This window comes from Carex rostrata, chromosome 25 (genome assembly GCF_964058835.1).
Source record: "Carex rostrata chromosome 25, lpCarRost1.2, whole genome shotgun sequence".
Taxonomy (NCBI): Eukaryota; Viridiplantae; Streptophyta; class Magnoliopsida; order Poales; family Cyperaceae; genus Carex; species Carex rostrata.
In genome coordinates, this window is record NC_135942.1 from 167894 (window position 1) to 187805 (window position 19912).

Here is a 19912-nt window from a genome sequence, read left to right on the forward strand (position 1 = left end):
GCAGCTCACTTCAAGAAAAGCTTCATCTACAAAATCAAAAGTACAACTCAATTATAAGTACTAACCAAGAGCGAAGGTTGTGAGATCTAACGACCTAAAAAAAACTATAACACTGACCTATCTGCTCAAACAAGTAACGGTCAAGTCAGCTTTAGCTGACTTCTACCGGTTATGTACAAGAAACATCCACCAGGAGAAGAAATAACCCGTGCAACAAAAAAGACAGGATATATTGTGAAGGAAACTTATCTAACAAGCGAAACCGGAAGGAAGCCTTCTTTGTCGCATGCGTGCCGATCCAAGAAAGCAGCTCACTTCAAAGCATACTCCATCTGAAAAATCAAAAGTAGAATTCAATTATCAGTACTAACTAAGAGTGAATGTTGTGCGATATGACCACCAAAAAAAACTATAGACCTATCAACTCAAACAAGTAACGGTCAAGTCAGCTTTGGCTGACTTCTACCGGTAATGTACACAAAACATTCACAAGGAGAAAAAAAAACCCGTGCAACCAAAACGAAAGGATATATTGTGAAGGAAACTTATCTGACAAGCGAAATCGGAAAGAAGCCATGGTTGTCGCATTAGTGCCGATCCATGAAAGCAGCTCATTTCAAGAAAAGCTTTATCTAGAAAATCAAAATTACAACTCAATTATCAGTACTAACCAAGAGTGAAGGTTGTGAGATCTAGCCACCTAAAAAAAACTATAACACAGACCTATCAGCTCAAAAAAAGTAACGGTCAAGTCAGCTTTGGCAGACTTCTACCGGTTATGTACACGAAACATCCAAAAGGAGAAGAAATAACCCGTGCAACAAAAAAGAGAGGATATAATGTGAAGGACACTAATCTTATTAGCGAAACCGCAAGGAATCCATGCATGTCGCATGCGTGCCGATCCAAGAAAGCAGCTCACTTCAAAAAAAACTCCACCTGCAAAATCAAAAGTACAATTCAATTATCAGTACTAACCAATAGTGAAGGTTGTGCGATCTGACCACCTAACTATAACACAGACCTATCAGCTCAAACAAGTAACGGTCAAGTCAGCTTTGGCTGTCTTCGACCGGTTATGTACACAAACATTCACAAAGAGAAGAAATAACCCGTGCAACAAAAAAGAAATGATATATTGTGAAGTAAACTTATCTAACAAGCGAAACCGGAAGGAAGCCAAGTTTGTCGCTTGCGTGCCGATCCACGAAAGGAGCTCACTTCAAGAAAACTTTATCTACAAAATCAAAAGTACAATTCAATTACCAGTACTAACCAATAGTGAAGGTTGTGAGATCTAACCACCTAAAAAAAACTATAACACAGATCTATCAGCTCAAACAAGTAACGGTCAAGTCAGCTTTGGCTGACTTCTACCGGTTATGCACACGAAACATCCAAAACGAGAAGAAATAACCCGTGCAACAAAAAAGAAAGGATATATTGTGAAGGAAACATATCTAACAAGCGAAACAGCAAGGAAGCCATGTTTGTCGCATGCGTGCCGATCCAAGAAAGCAACTCACTTCAAAAAAAGCTCCATCTGCTAAATCAAAAGTAGAATTCAATTATCAGTACTAACCAAGATTAAATATTCTGCGATATGACCACCAAAAAAAACTATAGACCTATCAACTCAAACAAGTAACGGTCAAGTCAGCTTTGGCTGACTTCTACCGGTTATGTACAAAAAACATTCACAAGGAGAAAAAATAACCCGTGCAACAAAAAAGAAAGGATATATTGTGACGGAAACTTATCTAACAAGCGAAATCAGAAGGAAGCCATGGTTGTCGCATTCGTGCGGATCCACGAAAGCAGCTCACTTCAAGAAAAGCTACATCTACAAAGTCAAAAGTACAACTCAATTATCACTACTAACCAAGACTGAAGGTTGTGAGATCTAACCACCTAAAAAAAACTATAACACAGACCTATCAGCTCAAACAAGTAACGGTCAAGTCAGCTTGGGCTGACTTCTACCGGTTATGTAAACGAAACATCCATAAGGAGAAGAAATAACCCGTGCAACAAAATAGAAAGGATATATTGTGAAGGAAACTTATCTAACAAGCGAAACCGGAAGGAAGCCATGTTTGTCGCATGCGTGCCGATCCAAGAAAGCAGCTCACTTCAAAAAAAGCTCCATCTGCTAAATCAAAAGTAGAATTCAATTATCAGTAATAACCAAGAGTGAAGGTTGTGAGATCTGACCACCAAAAAAAAACTATTGACCTATCAACTCAAACAAGTAACGGTCAAGTCAGCTTTCGCTGACTTCTACCGGTTATGTCCACAAAACATCCATAAGGAGAAGAAATAAACCGTGCAACAAAAAAGAAAGGATATATTGTGAAGGAAACTTATCTAACAAGCGAAACCGGAAGGAAGCCATGGTTGTCGCATGCGTGCCGATCCAAGAAAGCAGCTCACTTCAAAACAAACTCCATCTGCAAAATCAAAAGTAGAATTCCATTATCAGTACTAACCAATAGTGAAGGTTCAGGGATATGACCACCAAAAAAAACTATAGACCTATCCGCTCAAACAAGTAACGGTCAAGTCAGCTTTGGCTGACTTCTACCGGTTATGTACACAAAACATCCACATGGAGAAGAAATAACCCGTGCAACAAAAAAGGAAGAATATATTGTGAAGGAAACTTATCTAACAAGCGAAACCGGAAGGAAGCCATGGTTGTCGCATGCGTGCCGATCCACGAAAGCAACTCACTTCAAGAAAAGCTCCATCTACAAAATCAAAAGTACAACTCAATTATCAGTACTAACCAAGAGTGAAGGTTCTGAGATCTCACCACCTCAAAAAAACTATAACACATACCTATCAGCTCAAACAAGTAACGGTCAAATCTGCTTTGGCTGACTTCTACCGGTTATGTACACGAAACATCCACAAGGAGAAGAAATAACCCGTGCAACAAAAAAGATAGGATATATTGTGAAGGAAACTTATCTAATAAGGGAAACCGGAAGGAAGCCATGATTGTCGCATGCGTACCGATACACGAAAGCAGCTCACTTCAAGAAAAACTCCATCTGCAAAATCAAAAGTACAACTCAATTATCAGTACTAACCAAGAGTGAAGGTTGTGAGATTTAACCACCTAAAAAAACTATAACACAGACCTATCAGCTCAAACAAGTAACGGTCAAGTCAGCTTTGGCTGACTTCTACCAGTTATGTACACGAAACATCCACTAGGAGAAGAAAGAAACCGTGCAACAAAAAAGAAAGGATATATTGTGAAGGAAACTTATCTAACAAGCGAAACCGGAAGGAAGCCATGTTTGTCGCATACGTGCCGATCCAAAAAGCAGCTCACTTCAAAAAAAGCTCTATCTGCTAAATCAAAAGTAGAATTCAATTATCAGTAATAACCGAGAGTGAAGGTTGTGAGATCTGACCACCAAAAAAAAACTATAGACCTATCAACTCAAACAAGTAACGGTCAAGTCAGCTTTGGCTGACTTCTACCGGTTATGTACACGAAACATCCACAAGGAGAAGAAAGAAACCGTGCAACAAAAAAGAAAGGATATATTGTGAAGGAAACTTATCTAACAAGCGAAACCGGAAGGAAGCCATGTTTGTCGCATGCGTGCCGATCCAAGAAAGCAGCTCACTTCAAAAAAAGCTCCATCTGCTAAATCAAAAGTAGAATTCAATTATCAGTAATAACCGAGAGTGAAGGTTGTGAGATCTGACCACCAAAAAAAAACTATAGACCTATCAACTCAAACAAGTAACGGTCAAGTCAGCTTTGGCTGACTTCTACCGGTTATGTACACAAAACATTCACAAGGAGAAAAAATAACCCGTGCAACAAAAAAGAAAGGATATATTGTGAAATAAACTTATCTAACAAGCGAAACCGGAAGGAAGCCATGTTTGTCGCATGCGTGCCGATCCAAGAAAGCAGCTCACTTCAAAAAAAGCTCCATCTGCTAAATCAAAAGTAGAATTCAATTATCAGTAATAACCAAGAGTGAAGGTTGTGAGATCTGACCACCAAAAAAAAACTATAGACTTATCAACTCAAACAAGTAACGGTCAAGTCAGCTTTGGCTGACTTCTACCGGTTATGTACACAAAACATCCACAAGGAGAAGAAATAACTCGTGCAACAAAAAAGAAAGGATATATTGTGAAGCAAACTTATCTCACAAGCGAAACCGAAAGGAAGCCATGATTGTCGCATGCGTGCCGATCCACGAAAGCAGCTCACTTCAAGAAAAGCTCCATCTACAAAATCAAAAGTACAACTCAATTATCAGTACTAACCAAGAGCGAAGGTTGTGAGATCTAACCACATAAAAAAAACTATAACACAGACCTATCAGCTCAAACAACTAACGGTCAAGTCAGCTTTGGCTGACTTCTACCGGTTATGTACACTAAACATCCATAACGAGAAGAAATAACCCGTGCAACAAAATAGAAAGGATATATTGTGAAGGAAACTTATCTAACAAGCGAAACCGGAAGGAAGCCATATTTGTCGCATGCGTGCCGATCCAAGAAAGCAGCTCACTTCAAAACAAACTCTATCTGCAAAATCAAAAGTAGAATTCAATTATCATTACTAACCAAGAGTGAAGGTTGTGAGATCTAACCACATAAAAAAACTATAACACAGATCTATCAGCTCAAACAAGTAACGGTCAAGTCAGCTTTGGCTGACTTCTACCGGTTATGTACACGACACATCCATAAGGAGAAGAAATAACTCGTGCATCAAAAAAGAAAGGATATATTGTGAAGCAAACTTATCTAACAAGCGAAACCGAAAGGAAGCTATGGTTGTCGCATGCGTGCCGATCCACGAAAGCAGCTCACTTCAAGAAAAGCTTCATCTACAAAATTAAAAGTACAACTCAAATATCAGTAGTAACCAAGAGTGAAGGTTGTGAGATCTAACCACATAAAAAAACTATAACACAGACCTATCAGCTCAAACAAGTAACGGTTAAGTCAGCTTTGGCTGACTTCTACCGGTTATGTACACGACACATCCATAAGGAGAAGAAATAACCCGTGCAACAAAAAAAGAAAAGATATATTGTGAAGGAAACTTATCTAACAAACGAAACCGGAAGGAAGCCATGGTTATCGCATGCGTGTCGATCCAAGAAAACAGCTCACTTCAAAAAAAGCTCCATCTATAAAATCAAAAGTATAATTCAATTATCAGTACTAAACAAGAGTGAAGGTTGTGCGATCTGACCACCTAAAAAAAAACTATAAAACTATCAGCTCAAACAAGTAACGGTCAAGTCAGCTTTGGCTGACTTCTACCGGTTATGTACACGAAACAGCCACAAGGAGAAGAAATAACCCGTGCAACAAAAAACAAAGGATATATTGTGAAGGAAACTTATCTAACAAGCGAAACCGGAAGGAAGCCATGTTTGTCTCATGCGTGCCGATCGAAGAAAGCAGCTCACTTCAAAACAAACTCCATCTGCAAAATCAAAAGTATAATTCAATTGTTAGTACTAACCAAGAGTGAAGGTTGTGTGATATGACCACCAAAAGAAACTATAGACCTATCAGCTCAAACAAGTAACGGTCAAGTCAGCTTTGGCTGACTTCTACCGGTTATGTACACAAAACGTCCACAAGGAGAAGAAATAACCCGTGCAACAAAAAAAAATGATATAATGTGAAGGAAACTTATCTAACAAGCGAAACCGGAAGGAAGCCATGTTTGTCGCATGCGTGCCGATCTAAGAAAGCAGCTCACTTCAAAACAAACTCCATCTGCAAAATCAAAAGTAGAATTCAATTATCAGTACTAACCAAGAGTGAAGGTTCTGCAATATGACCACCAAAAAAAACTATAGACCTATCAGCTTAAACAAGTAATGGTCAAGTCAGCTTTGGCTGATTTCTACCGGTTATGTAAACAAAACTTCCACAACGAGAAGAAATAACCCGTGCAATAAAAAAGAAAGGATATATTGTGAAGGAAACTTATCTAACAAGCGAAACCGGAAGGAAGCCATGTTTGTCTCATGCGTGCCGATCCAAGAAAGCAGCTCACTTCAAAACAAACTCCATCTGCAAAATCAAAAGTAGAATTCAATTATTAGTACTAACCAAGAGTGAAGGTTGTGTGATATGACCACCAAAAGAAACTATAGACCTATCAGCTCAAACAAGTAACGGTCAAGTCAGCTTTGGCTGACTTTTACCGGTTATGTACACAAAACGTCCACAAGGAGAAGAAATAACCCGTGCAACAAAAAAAAATGATATATTGTGAAGGAAACTTATCTAACAAGCGAAACCGGAAGGAAGCCATGTTTGTCGCATGCGTGCCGAACCACGAAAGCAGCTCACTTCAAGAAAAGCTTCATCTACAAAATCAAAAATACAACTCAATTATCAGTACTAACCAAGAGTGAACGTTGTGAGATCTAACCACCAAAAAAAAACTATAACACAGACCTATCAGCTCAAACAAGTAACAGTCAAGTCAGCTTTAGCTGACTTCTACCGGTTATGTACACGAAACATCCACAAGGAGAAGAAATAACCCGTGCAACAAAATAGAAATGATATATTGTGAAGGAAACTTATCTTACTAGCGAAACCGCAAGGACGCCATGCTTGTCGCATGCGTGCCGATCCAAGAAAGCAGCTCACTTCAAACGAAGCTCCATCTGCAAAATTAAAAATATAATTCAATTATCAGTACTAACCAAGTGTGAAGGTTGTGCAATCTGACCACCTAAAAAAAACTATAGACCTATCAGCTCAAACAAGTAACGGTCAAGTCAGTTTTGGCTGACTTCTACCGGTTATGTACACAAAACATCCTTAAGGAGAAGAAAAAACCCGTGCAATAAAAAATAAAGGATATATTGTGAAGGAAACTTATCTAACAAGCGAAACTGGAAGGAAGCCATGTTTGTCGCATGCGTGCCGATCCACGAAAGCAGCTCACTTCAAGAAAAGCTTCATCTACAAATCAAAAGTACTACTTAATTATCAGTACTAACCAAGAGTGAAGGTTGTGAGATCTAACCACATAAAAAAAACTATAACGCAGACCTATCAGCTCAAACAAGTAACGGTCAAGTCAGCTTTGGCTGACTTCTACCGGTTATGTACACGAAACATCCACAAGAAGAAGAAATAACCCGTGCAACAAAAAAGAAATGATATATTGTGAAGGAAACTTATCTTACTATCGAAACCGCAAGGAAGTAATGATTGTCGCATGCGTGCCGATCCAAGAAAGCAGCTCACTTCAAAAAAAGCTCAATCTGCAAAATCAAAAGTAGAATTCAATTATCAGTACTAACCAAGAGGGAAGGTTGTGCGATCTGACCACCTAGAAAAAACTATAGACCTATCAGCTCAAACAAGTAACGGTCAAGTCAGTTTTGGCTGACTTCTACCGGTTATGTACACAAAACATTCAAAAGGAGAAGAAATAACCCGTGCAACAAAAAAAGAAAAGATATATTGTGAAGGAAACTTATCTAACAAGCGAAACCGGAAGGAAGCCATGGTTATCGCATGCGTGTCGATCCAAGAAAGCAGCTCACTTCAAAAAAAGCTCCATCTATAAAATCAAAAGTATAATTCAATTATCAGTACTAAACAAGAGTGAAGGTTGTGCGATCTGACCACCTAAAAAAAACTATAAAACTATCAGCTCAAACAAGTAACGATCAAGTCAGCTTTGGCTGACTTTTACCGGTTATGTACACAAAACATCCACAAGGAGAAGAAATAACCCGTGCAACAAAAAAGAAAGGATATATTGTGAAGGAAACTTATCTAAAAAGCAAAACCGGAAGGAAGCCATGCTTGTCACATTCGTGCCGATCCAAGAAAGCAGCTCATTTCAAGAAAAGCTATATCTACAAAATCAAAAGTACAACTGAATTATCTGTACTAACCAAGAGTGAAGATTGTGAGATCTGACCACCTAAAAAAATTATAACACAGACCTATCAGCTCAAACAAGTAACGGTCAAGTCAGCTTTGGCTGACTTCTACCGGTTATGTACACGAAACAGCCACAAGGAGAAGAAATAACCCGTGCAACAAAAAAGAAACGATATATTGTGAAGGAAACTTATCTTGCTAGCGAAACCGCAAGGAAGCCATGCTTGTCACATTCGTGCCGATCCAAGAAAGCAGCTCATTTCAAAAAAAGCTCCATCTGCAAAATCAAAAGTAGAATTAAATTATTAGTACTAATCAAGAGTGAAGGTTGTGCGATCTGACCACCTAAAAAAAACTATAGACCTATCAACTCAAACAAGTAACGATCAAGTCAGCTTTGGCTGACTTTTACCGGTTATGTACACAAAACATCCACAAGGAGAAGAAATAACCCGTGCAACAAAAAAGAAAGGATATATTGTGAAGGAAACTTATCTAAAAAGCAAAACCGGAAGGAAGCCATGTTTGTCGCATGCGTGCCGATTCACGAAAGTATCTCACTTCAAGAAAAGCTATATCTACAAAATCAAAAGTACAACTGAATTATCTGTACTAACCAAGAGTGAAGATTGTGAGATCTGACCACCTAAAAAAATTATAACACAGACCTATCAGCTCAAACAAGTAACGGTCAAGTCAGCTTTGGCTGACTTCTACCTGTTATGTACACGAAACATCCACAAGGAGAAGAAATAAGCTGTGCAACAAAAAAGAAGCGATATATTGCGCAGTAAACTTATCTTACAAGCAAAACCGCAAGGTAGTCATGGTTGTTGCATACGTACCGTTCCAAGAATGCAGCCCACTTCAAGAAAAGTTTCATCTAGATAAACAAAAGTAAAACTTAATTATCGGTACTAACCAAGAGTGGAGATTGTGAGATCAGATCAAACAGTCAATCTTAACCGTTCAACACGATCTCCGCATTTATATGTACTTGCAGACTAAGTTTTATATGTTTGAGATAGGTAGAATACTACTATTGAATGGTCTAAAATCTTTAGATAAAGTGATCTTCTACCTATCTAAAAAATTATTTAAAAAATTCTAAAAATTGTAAAATTTGATCTACAAGTACATATACATTGTTGCGACGTAGCCACAACCATTTCCTTTGTTTATGCTGACATACATATTTTATATTGAAAATGTGTGTATATGCTACAAATTGTACATAAGCATTAAATATTTCTTGAATTTGTATGTACCTGAAAGTACCATATCTAAAGGTATATGTTACAAGTTATGCTAGACAGGTAAATATTTCTTGAATTTGTATGTACCAGACGATACTGTACCCAAAGGTAGTTCCAATGGTTTGTAAGAAAGGATCATATATAAAGGTTAAAGGAACTCTTGCTGGTATAGAAGTATATATAAAAATTTATTAGAGAGCAAATAAATATTTGTAAAAGGTTATTACACCACAAACTTATATGATAAGCAGCTAATTTCACAAATAAATTAATATAAGTGCCAGCAATTTTTAAAGTAGTCATTAATATTGAAAAATGTAAGCAAGAGTTATCATACAAAACAAAAATTGCAAAAAAACCATGTCACATATTTTACATGGGAATATAAGTAAGAGTTATCAAACAAAACAAAAATTGCGACAAACATATCATATATTTTACATGTCAATAGTAGGTAAACTACATTAGTTATGTAAACATTAGTTTATTACAAAATAATTAGCAAATTAAATGGCAATAACACTTGGGTAATATGATATAACACAGTGCTTATGTCATACACCGTCATTCACGGTGTAGTGGTGTACAGCTTTCATCATCCGCAGAACGGAGAACAATGCAATGAATAGTAGAAAAAACAGGGAAAACAAGTGTTAAATGTGAGAAATTTGGATGAAGAGGCAAAGCAGTGTACATAAAGATTATAGGACAAAATAAAGAAGAACAGCGCCTATTAGATAAGATTTAAGTAATAAGTTGAACCTGAAATAAGGCATTTGAGGATCGCCCGCAGCACTAATCATAGGGTCGATTCTGAAATAATTGTCACGAATAGTTTGCAAGAGCTGCACAAAAGCAAAGCACATCAATTATATTTAAAGAGAAATTGTTGTTGATAGGATTTAAAAAGTAAAAAATCAGAACTAGTAGCAAGCATGAACCATATTTCTAGATATAAACATACGTTTCTCAGGTTTGCAACATACAACCAGCATAATTAGGATTATTTTTGCAAAAAAATAGAACCATTCTGTCAAGAATTGACAATTTAATCTACATCAGTATCACTGATACCCAGTCTAAAGAAATAAGTCAAGAAAATCAAATGTTGAGTTCTCAATTCATATGCACAGGTCATAAAAATAAAATGTCACATATTTGTTCCACTGATAAAAGGACAAATATTGAGAAATTCTAAAAGAAGCAAAACCTGATCAAGCAAGAAAGGGGATGGAGATGGGGAGGGAGCTTGAGCGGGTGGGACCACCTGAGGGACGCCATAAGGGGAGGGAATCTGTTCAGGCATGATAAGAAGGTCAACGTTGTCTTCTTCGACCAGTGCATACTGTAAAAGAAGCAAAAAGCTAAAGTAAACAAAAATAACAAATCTCAATGTTCGTAATATGCCATGGTATAATACTGGTGAAAATACTAATGCTGTTCAAAGCACTATAATTTCTGTCATATTTTATAATTCTTGCAAGTCTTTTATGGCTAGTAGCTAAACGAACAACTTTTAGCATTACCAATGCACTTTATCTTTTGATCTTTCAGTATTTTTAGTTATCCAACGTGGAAATACTGCAAAGATTTATACGGAATATCCTAACTGTATTTACTAATAAAAAAACACACTTAAAAAACTGCTCAGGAAATCCTCGCCCCCGTGTCAGTAGAATGATGCCATTTGGACAAATTAAACATCATAAAGACATGTTAACTCAATTCAGTTCGCGAGAACAATTAAACTCCAAAGAATACATGCCATAATTTGATATGCATAGAAAGGAACCAGAGTTGCTAATATGAACCATTTCAGCAATAGACAATCTGCCTTGATGATACTAACTATTAATCATCTAGCATAAAATAACCCCACAACAGATTCGATAAGAAAGAAACTTAACTTAATACAACCCTAGAAGAAGGATGCCTTCCCCTCCCACTTGCGAAGTCATCAAAGTTGCTCTTGTCAGTTGGCATCAGTGGCGAGGCTAGGAATTCAATCAAGGGTAGGCAAGCATAACTATATAAATAGTTGTAAAAAAAAATTAACATAAATGAACATCAAAGGTTTCAACTAAGTCAAAAGTTTATAACAAATATTAAAGAAATATATTAATGCTATAAAATCAAGTCAATGGAGGGAGCTTTCCTCTACGGTTACTCATATTTTGCCATTGTTGCATAATTCGTTCATCATCTACCTCATCAAATAACTCACTCTTGACGTAAGTAACCAAACATTGCTAACCTGGGAGATGAAACCTGGACATGCTTAAATTAAAACATTGAAATGTAGATAAACTAAGAAAAAATGAAAATGAAATTGAAAGCCCAATGTTGCAGACATTAACCGAGCTCTTGAATTAATTGATCTTACAGGATACATGTCTCATTTGTAACCAATATTGGCTATAAAAGGAGCAATCTGTGGTGACAATTGCCTATAAAAGGAGCAATCTGTGGTAACCAATATTGCCTATTATTTGAAAATGATTCACTTTTCAACTTGGAAAAATAAAGGAACTGAAAACTTGAAAACTTGAAGCTAACCTGTGGTGACAATTGCAGATTTTATGGCAGCAGGGGACCAATCAGGATGCACTCATGCACAGATTTGAGAAGTGCAACAATACCACTCCAGGTGCGGCTATATCAGGCTGTACGTCCCATTAGAAAAATATATTAATTCAACTCACAATCTCTCTGTGTATTGTTAGAGACAGCTTCCCCCAATTTCTATATTAATTGAATTATAAAACACATACCTTGAGGATACCGGGAAATGTCGGGTTTGGCTCTCTTGATGAAAATGCTGCAATTTTTGGTGCCAGTACTTGTTCTCCTTCTATACTATATACCGGGGAGATTTTTACCAGTGGGTTCCTGCTTTCAAATTAAACAATTACACAATGGATTAAACTCAAATTTTCAAGCAAATTAATTGACCAAGCTCTTGATTTTAAAGGTCAGAACTTAAACCGAATTGGATTATAAAATATTGTCTGTAAAACGGCAACCTTTGCAACCAATTGGATTATAAAATTGACCAATCACATCAAGAAGCAAAGAACAGAAGAGAAGGGCTTCCCTTGCAGAAATTTGACTTGTCTTGAAAAGGTTTATTCAGAAATTTTCTTCTCTAATTGAGTTAACAGCCGTAATCTATACTAAAACTAATCCATAAAACATCCCAAGACAATCTTTTAAAGAAAATGAAGTACAAAAACACACTACACAACCAGAAATACACCTGTGAAATTGGAAAAAAGAAGAGAAAAAAAACTACAAACCAGAGATGAGAAGCAATTCAATTGTCACCACAGATCGATCCTTCTCTTCGCACTCAAGATCGATCCTGCCATTCCAGAGATGAGAAGCACAGGATCGAGCGCCTCGTCATCAGTAACCTTCTCTCTACCGAGCCTTTCTTCTTTCTCTCTACCTCTCCGATCGAGCAGCACCGCGTCTTTCTTCTTTTCCTTCGCCCAGGACAGAGTGGCTGAGCGGAGAAAGAAACTATTTTCCTTCGCGCAGGAGAGAGCGTCAGGTTCTGGACCTGGGGTAGGCAAGCCCATCAGAAAAGCCCGGTCCAAAAAAAAAATTCTAGGGGCAGGCAAGTGCCTACCCCTGTTTCATACTGGACTCGCCCCTGGTTGGCATCAACCAATCCATGTTGAATTCATTCCATCTTTCAGCTTCAAGAGAAGAAAAAAAAATAGTTAGAAGTGTGGTTTTATTTCAAAATAACAAAATTAATTATCAAGGTTTTTAAACGAAAAAGAAGCCATTCAGTGGAATATACTTCTCATGCTAGCATGCAATTCAGTGGAATAATTCCATTCGATCTGAAAATTAATTGTGTGTTGGACATTTTTTTTTCTAAAAAAGGTCCCAACCTTAATGGCAGCTGCTTTAGAGGGTACTCAAGTGGAAAGGTTCTGCTCATCGTGTTTTCAGGTACCGTACAACTATAGTTGCATACTGTTCATTAATGTTAGGACAGTTACAAAAAAATATTATACCTCCAGTGTGGCCGAAACTATGGCGGCCATCATCTTGGTCTATATAGGACAGTACACCAAGTCCAGTCAGGAGCAGTAATCCACCCGCAACGCACCCAAAATATTTTGGAAAACTACTGCATAAAAGAGGTTAGAAATGTTTATCTCCTTGAAAGTGTTTCTATCCTTCTCTTTTCTTTTTGTTATTCATCTTGAAAGCATGATAATTACCTAGACAGAAATGTTGCAGAGGCTGAAGCTGTGAGGATAAGAACACCTACAACAACAAATGCTATGTTCATAGCTACTAGTTTTCGCCTTTTCTCCTCATTAATCTCGTCTGCAAACACAAAAAATAATATTATCATACATTTTTTTATTTTTTTTGAAGTAGAAGACCACTAAACACTACAAATCTCAAAACTAGAGTAAAGTTGAGGTATTTTAGATTTCCTTTTTTTCTGTTTATTTAAGATATCAAAAAGAATTACATCCATAAATTTTTTCTTTGAGCTGCATCTTCTTGTGAGCTGAAACGAAGCGAGACTGAGTCAATCGATTCTCTCAACGATGAAGGCAATGGTACCTGTTATCCATAACAAAATACCAAATCAAGCACACATAAAAAAAAAATAGAACAGGAATAAAAAAGAAGAAAAGAATGACATATCTGAGTATCAGGATTGAAACTGCAACTATTGTGAATGCGAGAAGTGTGCCAACACTAACCTATATAATTTAAAAAGGAGTTGCAATGATTGCATGCGAATATAATTCTACAAACTATCAAAGACTATACAACAAGGTGATTACTGGTACCATACCATTCCAATTAGCTGACAGACCTCCATGAAGAATGAAAGGACAGCCGCGCAGATGCCGGTAAGAACATTACTCTTCACTGGTACCTGGGTTCTTTGATTTACATCAGAGAAGAATGGCGGTACAAAATCTGTCTCTGGCCATTGCAATTAGTATTCTATACTGGATTTATGAAACAAAAAAAAAATTCCTTTGTCAGTTCGGAGCTGATTGGAATCTTGCTTGATTATATGAAATAAAGGAAATAATAAAACACTAGTATCGTTATTGGTACTAGTCCAAGTACATGAGGAAGAACTGAACCTGCAACAGAAATAATTAGTTTACTAGCATTTTTTGTCTAAATTGGTTTACTATGTTTGGTTGCAAAACAAGTATAGCTAGAATAGCCAAATCAAGAATAGCTATTGTTTGTCTTGTTAGAATAGCCAAATCTCAAAATCCTTATTAATTAGCGACCAACAAAAGAATCAGGTTACAACCTAATTAAAGAAAACTATTGAAGTAAACTTGATCAGTGATGTGCTCTAGTATAGTAAAGTAGTAACCACAAGGTTCAGCACATCACTCCAAGCAAATTGGATAATTAAATGCAAAAAATGTTGTTAGAAGGGAAATTGAGCAAAATTTCTAGCACATAACAGTGAATTCTAAGAAATTAGCCCGAGCTATAGATAGAATATAACAGTGAATTCTAAGAAAAATCAACCATATACCGGATTCAACAGTAGCCATAATTAAATGCGTAACTAGAGAAGAGAGATGGGGGAATATCAAGTTTGAATTACCATAAACAATAAAAATTCAAAAAGAAATGAAATATATTGCTTACCAGCTCAACGTATCATGAAAACAATTGACAATAATGATCAATTGAGAAATAGAATGAGAAAACAATACCTAACAGGTTTAATGAGACAATTTTGATGAAAATTTGTAGTTATACCTATCATCTTCTATCTCGATGTCTCTTACACCAACTGTTCCAGTGTTTGCCTTTATATGTCTGGCTTGATCCACATCTGCAATAATTCAAGTTTATTTACCTCTAAAGTGAAGAATTTAGAAACTATGTAGTTATGAAGGACAAATTAGTGAAAAAGTTCTTCATGTTTCAACCAATTATTTTCAGTGTTTAGACTTTAAGAGAGTTCTGAGCCAGTATAGTTTGGAATACCTTATCTAATTAAACATAGGGGTCAAACCGAAAAATTCCCAGCAGCACTTCTAAACTCTAGACAAACTTGCCTACTACCCAGGACCAAACTTTAATGAACTCAATTCACTCAACATAGCAGCCAAAAACCAGCCACAAAGCAGTACCTCAACTCAATTTGAAAAGTGACAGAAATTCACTATTCTAAACAGTGCCAATTAGCACCATTGTTATTGTTATAAAGATTAAACGCAGTTAAAGGTTCTTAAAATTCTTGGAAACTCCCTGAGGTTCTAGTACAGCATGCAAACCATAACCATGCTTAAACTAGACTGAAACACCCATTTTGACAATTTAAATCTTGGATCAAGGAGACCTAGACATGACATGCCTGCTGTGATTTTAATCCATACGTTTTTTCTCAATTTAAGGGAAGAAATCTATGAGTTTGATCTGTGCATACAAGTTTGATATAAATGATGGCATTGTGTTAGGAGTGTAGCCTCCTCTAACAGCACCAGATGGTGATCCAACTAGATCAAACCCTAAGATATACGATTTCTACGAAAATAAAGATCAAATCGAAATATATGCTTATCTGTGCGCGTCAGAGGTCTAAAAGGCCGGCTCCTCCTCCTGATGCTCGGCTTTATCTCCGTCTTCCTCCCTGATCTCTTCTCCTTCGCTCCCTTTCTCCTTTCTCCTTGGCCTCCTCTCCCGCGATTTCTCTCTTATCTCGCCTGCTCTCTCTCTCTCTCTCACGAGCTCTTATCTCTTTCTCTCCTCACGCAACTCGCCTGCTCTCTCTCTCTCTCTCTCACGAGCTCTTATATCTCTCTCCTCACGCAAGACCTTTGTCTCTTTCTCTCTCTCTTTCTCTCCTCCCGTGATTTTGTCTTTTTCTCTCCCAAAGAAGAGGAAGGAGCTAGAATGAAGTGAAACGCTATCCTCTGCGTGAGCATTCACTATAAAGTAACAAAAAAATAGCGAAACATAAAATTAGATGCTATAGTGAAAAGATGTTATAACATTCATAATTCTTTTGTATTAAAAATAGTATCCAGAAGATATCTCAAACAACACATTATATGCTTTAATGGCCTTCTGGTTATTGCACTTACATTATCTGGTCTTCAGAATAGGTTGAATGAAACTGGCTAGTTTTGGTCCAGAGCTTGTATCCCTTGAGTGAGCACTGTGCAGTGTATACCGCTGCTGCGGCAAGGAGAGAAGGTCGGTACCGCAACATGTTGTAATCCACCAAGCACAGCTCCATTAGAAAATATGAAAGCAGATCCATCTATGATCACAAAACAAAAAATAAATAAAACTGTTGGGTAAAAATTAAAAACAATCATATTTTGTAAAAACAAGTAGAGTATAATAGTTTAATAACCTGTTTATCAGACTGAGCAGCTTGGAGAAACCGTTTCATGAAGACATATGGAGTCGGTACAGACATGTTGAATTGGAGAGTCTTTACAATCAGCCATTCCTGATCAAATGTTAAAAAAATGTTGCAATATTATAAAGAAATTCTTCTTGTGACAAAAAATATACCAACTAGTTATAGTATTTGCAAAAAGCACCCCATACATGAACATAATTTCGATGCTACCAGAGAGAAAGATAAAAAGCAGTGACCTTTGCCCAATTTTTTTCACAGAGAAAATAATTCTTGAAGCTAAAACAAAAATTACTTCTAACCTATCCATTAAAAATAGGTGTTCTCGGCAAATGATTAAGCTGGTTTTGCCAAATAAAATAAACAGCCGAGTGCACACAACAAGTCTATAATGCCTTCTTACCATGTTAAGGATTTCCTGACGTGTGTAGGCATGGTCAGAGATTTGCACCAGATCCTCAACTACGGGCACAGAGACCTCCTCATATTTGCATGCAAGTAGCATTGCAGTAACTCCAACCAGCTGCAACTTCTTTCGTTGAACATTTTGCCGTTCTAGGAACCGGTCAATAATGTTCACAGTTAGATATAGTGTCTCATCCATGAGCTCAAACTTGTAATGCACCTGAATATGGAAAAGAAAGAAAAAAAAAATTAATATAGATGAGTTACAATAAGTTAAATTCCGACAATTTAATCCTGAAAATCTAACAAGCTTTTTTTTATCACAAGTTTTAACTAGTTACAATTTTCATGTATGAAGATCATATGAACTATTGTGGAAAGATTTTGGTTATGTTTAGAAGTCGGGGCTTTATATTCATTTTTCTTTCGTTAAAAAATTAGGGGCACCTTTGTGATTTTTCTTACCTTTAAATAGTTGGTGCATCCTTTTGACATTTTTACTTAACCTTGGTTTGAAAACATTACTAGTTTCACAAATGCCGGCAAAATTACCTCAATGAGTCAGTCAATCAGAATAGCTTGCATCTGATCATTGATGTCTGGTTGCTTAGCCATGTACTCAGGGTTCACACAACTTGTTTCCTGTGAAGTAAAATTAGTTAATTAATTACTTCTAAAATAAATAATATTAATACACTTTTCTAACTTAGTTAATAATGAAAGGGCCTATTCCTGAGAGATCACCACTTTTCCTCAAAGTTTGTTTTCTTGGAATGAATATTGCCAGATTAGCACATCTGGGCACCAAATTATATTTGGAAATTAGATCAAAATGATGACTCAATTTGGCATTATTTCACCCATTTTTGGCAACATAAAATAGATTGACAGCCCAATGAAATAATAGGTAACCAGAAAATTTTGAACAATGCACGACTAATTAACAGGTACTACACCAGACAAAAAACACATTTCCAAAACAGTACAAAAGTGCTTGATTTGCATATATTTGGCAAATAGACCAAAGTACAGACTGAACTGTGACCTCATTTTACCACAGTTTTGCAACTTAACTTGACAACATTCCCAAAATTGTAAAATAAGGCTTGATTGCACATTATAAGAAGAAAAAAGTACCTCAATGTTTCTGTAAGTCCCGTATATTTCTTCGACGTAGTCGACAACCTTTAACGGGTTCTTGGCTCTGTTTAACACTGCACTTAGCAAAACGAAACATGATATCTAGAATCAGAGGTTCACTGCCAAATTATCTCATCAAAATTCCAACATTCACTTAGATCCTCTAGCATAATATAATAAATGAAGTTAGTTTTTCTCAATTTGAGGGAAGAAATCTACCTGCTAGTTTGATTCAAAAGATGGCTCTGCGTTAGGAGTGTAGCCTGCTCTGACAGCACCAGATCCTGATCCAACTAGAGATCTGAAGCTCCCTAGCCCCAGAAAATCCTTGTTTCTGCGTCTTAAACTCTGAGACACACGATTTCTACATTACGAAACACCGCTCAAAATCAAAAGATATGCTATCTTGTGCCGTTAGAGGTCTGAAAGGCCGGCTCCGCTTCGTCTCTGTCTGCCGCTCCTGGCGTTCTCTCCTCCCCAATCTCTTCTCCTTCGCCATGGCTGACATCCCTTTCTCCTCCGCCTCCTCTCCCGCGATCTCTCTAGCACGCCTGCTCTCTCTCGCGCGAGATCGCTTTCTCTCTCGCGCGCGCGATCGCTCTCTCTCTCTCTCTCTCGCACGAGCTCGTCTCTCTCTGCTCTTTCTCTCCTCACGCTTTGTCTTTTCTCTCCCAGAACTTCTAGAATGAACTCCCCAACTGGAGGAGACCTACATTTTACTTTTTAGTGAGCTTAGAGAAGTAAGGTTCCTTTCTTTGTTACTTCTTTAACAAGCAAGATTACTGTAGCGGTGCTGTCAAAAGATACGGAAAATCTTTTGTTACCGTTCCAAAATAATATTTCTTTCTTTGATATAATTTAATCAATAGTATTTAAAACTATATCTTTACATAATCGGATGACATAATTAAACAAGTAAAAAAATCAAAATTAAATCTCTAAAGTCGGTAAGATAATCTATTTCTTTGTTTGATTTAATTAGTAGTATTTAAAATTAACTATATCTTTATATTATCGGGCGACATAACTAAACAAACAAAAAATTCAAAACTATGTCTTAAAAGTCAGTAAGATAATAAATAATATGGCTTGAATTTATCGGAATGTGCAAGTGAGAAAATAAAAATAAAATTCTCAATATCAAACTTTAGTACATATTTTGTCGTATATAGCTGATGGGGAAGGCATTAGACAAGTTTCATCAAGTTATCAGTTCAAATCTCTATTAATCTTTAATTAATTCATTTTATTTTCAGGATGAGAAAGGCATTTTATTTTCCTTTATAGAGGACTGCAGGATTTCAATCCAGATATGGTTTACAGTATTTGCACCGCTTTTTTTTTATCAACATGACATTATATAAAACTTCTAATAAATAGACATTTAAATGCTACTCTCTCGATCGTATGTTATTGTATATTTTTTTTCTTAAATGTTACTTTTAAAGTTATAAATATGTTATTTTGTTTGAAATTTGTTTTTATCTCTTGCATTCTAAAATGATGTTCTTTTTCAAAGTCAGATGTAAAATAAATAAATAAATATTCCTCAATATTCATTATTTGTATTACGTTAGATCTTTGAGATTTTCAAAGATATTAGAAGAGAAAATATTTTATTATATTATGAAAGTATATCAGCATTAATTATATATGTTAATTACAATAGTATCAATTTGAAGCCACTGCTGCAAGCCCTGATTGGTGACAGAGCAAACAATATATATGTCGAAATAAAATCATTAGATATAATCTATATTATTTTTCTTTACATTAATTCACATAAATGATTATCATT

General features: G+C 36.4%; 2 protein-coding genes and 1 long non-coding RNA gene across 10 annotated transcripts in view; all 3 read right to left on the reverse strand.

Moving 5' to 3' along the window:
• LOC144543647 (uncharacterized) overlaps nt 1-18768 on the reverse strand; it is a 90789-nt gene extending 72021 nt beyond the window's left edge. Inside the window, exon 1 of the long non-coding RNA XR_013508025.1 lies at nt 18393-18768. This is a non-coding gene — a long non-coding RNA (uncharacterized LOC144543647). The remainder of the gene's footprint in view (nt 1-18392) is intronic.
• LOC144543669 (cationic amino acid transporter 4, vacuolar-like) lies at nt 9944-14126 on the reverse strand. Of its 8 annotated transcripts, none has more exons than XM_078292014.1 (11): nt 13678-14126; nt 13418-13526; nt 13208-13323; nt 12811-12880; nt 12476-12741; nt 11951-12068; nt 11736-11842; nt 11434-11447; nt 11087-11173; nt 10390-10524; nt 9944-10024 (listed from the first exon to the last, which is right to left on the reverse strand). In XM_078292014.1, exons 1-5 carry the CDS (start codon nt 13703-13705, stop codon nt 12729-12731), a joined length of 336 nt encoding a protein of 111 aa, XP_078148140.1. In that variant the 5' UTR covers nt 13706-14126; the 3' UTR covers nt 9944-10024; nt 10390-10524; nt 11087-11173; nt 11434-11447; nt 11736-11842; nt 11951-12068; nt 12476-12728. The 8 variants fall into 8 exon arrangements, with proteins under 8 accessions (XP_078148140.1, XP_078148137.1, XP_078148143.1 ...); XM_078292011.1 differs by having other exon boundaries at nt 11087-11205; XM_078292017.1 differs by lacking the exon at nt 11434-11447 and having other exon boundaries at nt 11087-11205; nt 13208-13320.
• Nucleotides 15960-18463, reverse strand: LOC144543646 (cyclin-B2-1-like). Its single transcript, XM_078291985.1, has 7 exons — nt 18334-18463; nt 18112-18188; nt 17527-17616; nt 16973-17194; nt 16561-16659; nt 16286-16464; nt 15960-16129 (listed from the first exon to the last, which is right to left on the reverse strand). The coding sequence occupies exons 4-7, from the start codon at nt 17171-17173 to the stop codon at nt 16108-16110; spliced, it is 501 nt and encodes a 166-aa protein (XP_078148111.1). The 5' UTR covers nt 17174-17194; nt 17527-17616; nt 18112-18188; nt 18334-18463; the 3' UTR covers nt 15960-16107.
• Nucleotides 18769-19912: the final 1144 nt, after the last annotated feature.

Coding starts and splice junctions, on each gene's coding strand:
- LOC144543669 (XM_078292013.1), bottom strand. CDS start 13,705: ATGCAGCTCAAAGAAAAAATTTATGGAT. Junction 13,527..13,677: donor CAAAGAAAAAATTTATGGAT/GTAATTCTTTTT, acceptor TTGTGTTTGCAG/ACGAGATTAATGAGGAGAAA. Junction 13,324..13,417: donor TCTGCAACATTTCTGTCTAG/GTAATTATCATG, acceptor TCTTTTATGCAG/TAGTTTTCCAAAATATTTTG.
- LOC144543646 (XM_078291985.1), bottom strand. CDS start 17,173: ATGGATGAGACACTATATCTAACTGTGAACATTATTGACCGGTTCCTA. Junction 16,465..16,560: donor CTGCTCAGTCTGATAAACAG/GTTATTAAACTA, acceptor TTGTGATCATAG/ATGGATCTGCTTTCATATTT. Junction 16,130..16,285: donor TATTCTGAAGACCAGATAAT/GTAAGTGCAATA, acceptor GTTACTTTATAG/TGAATGCTCACGCAGAGGAT.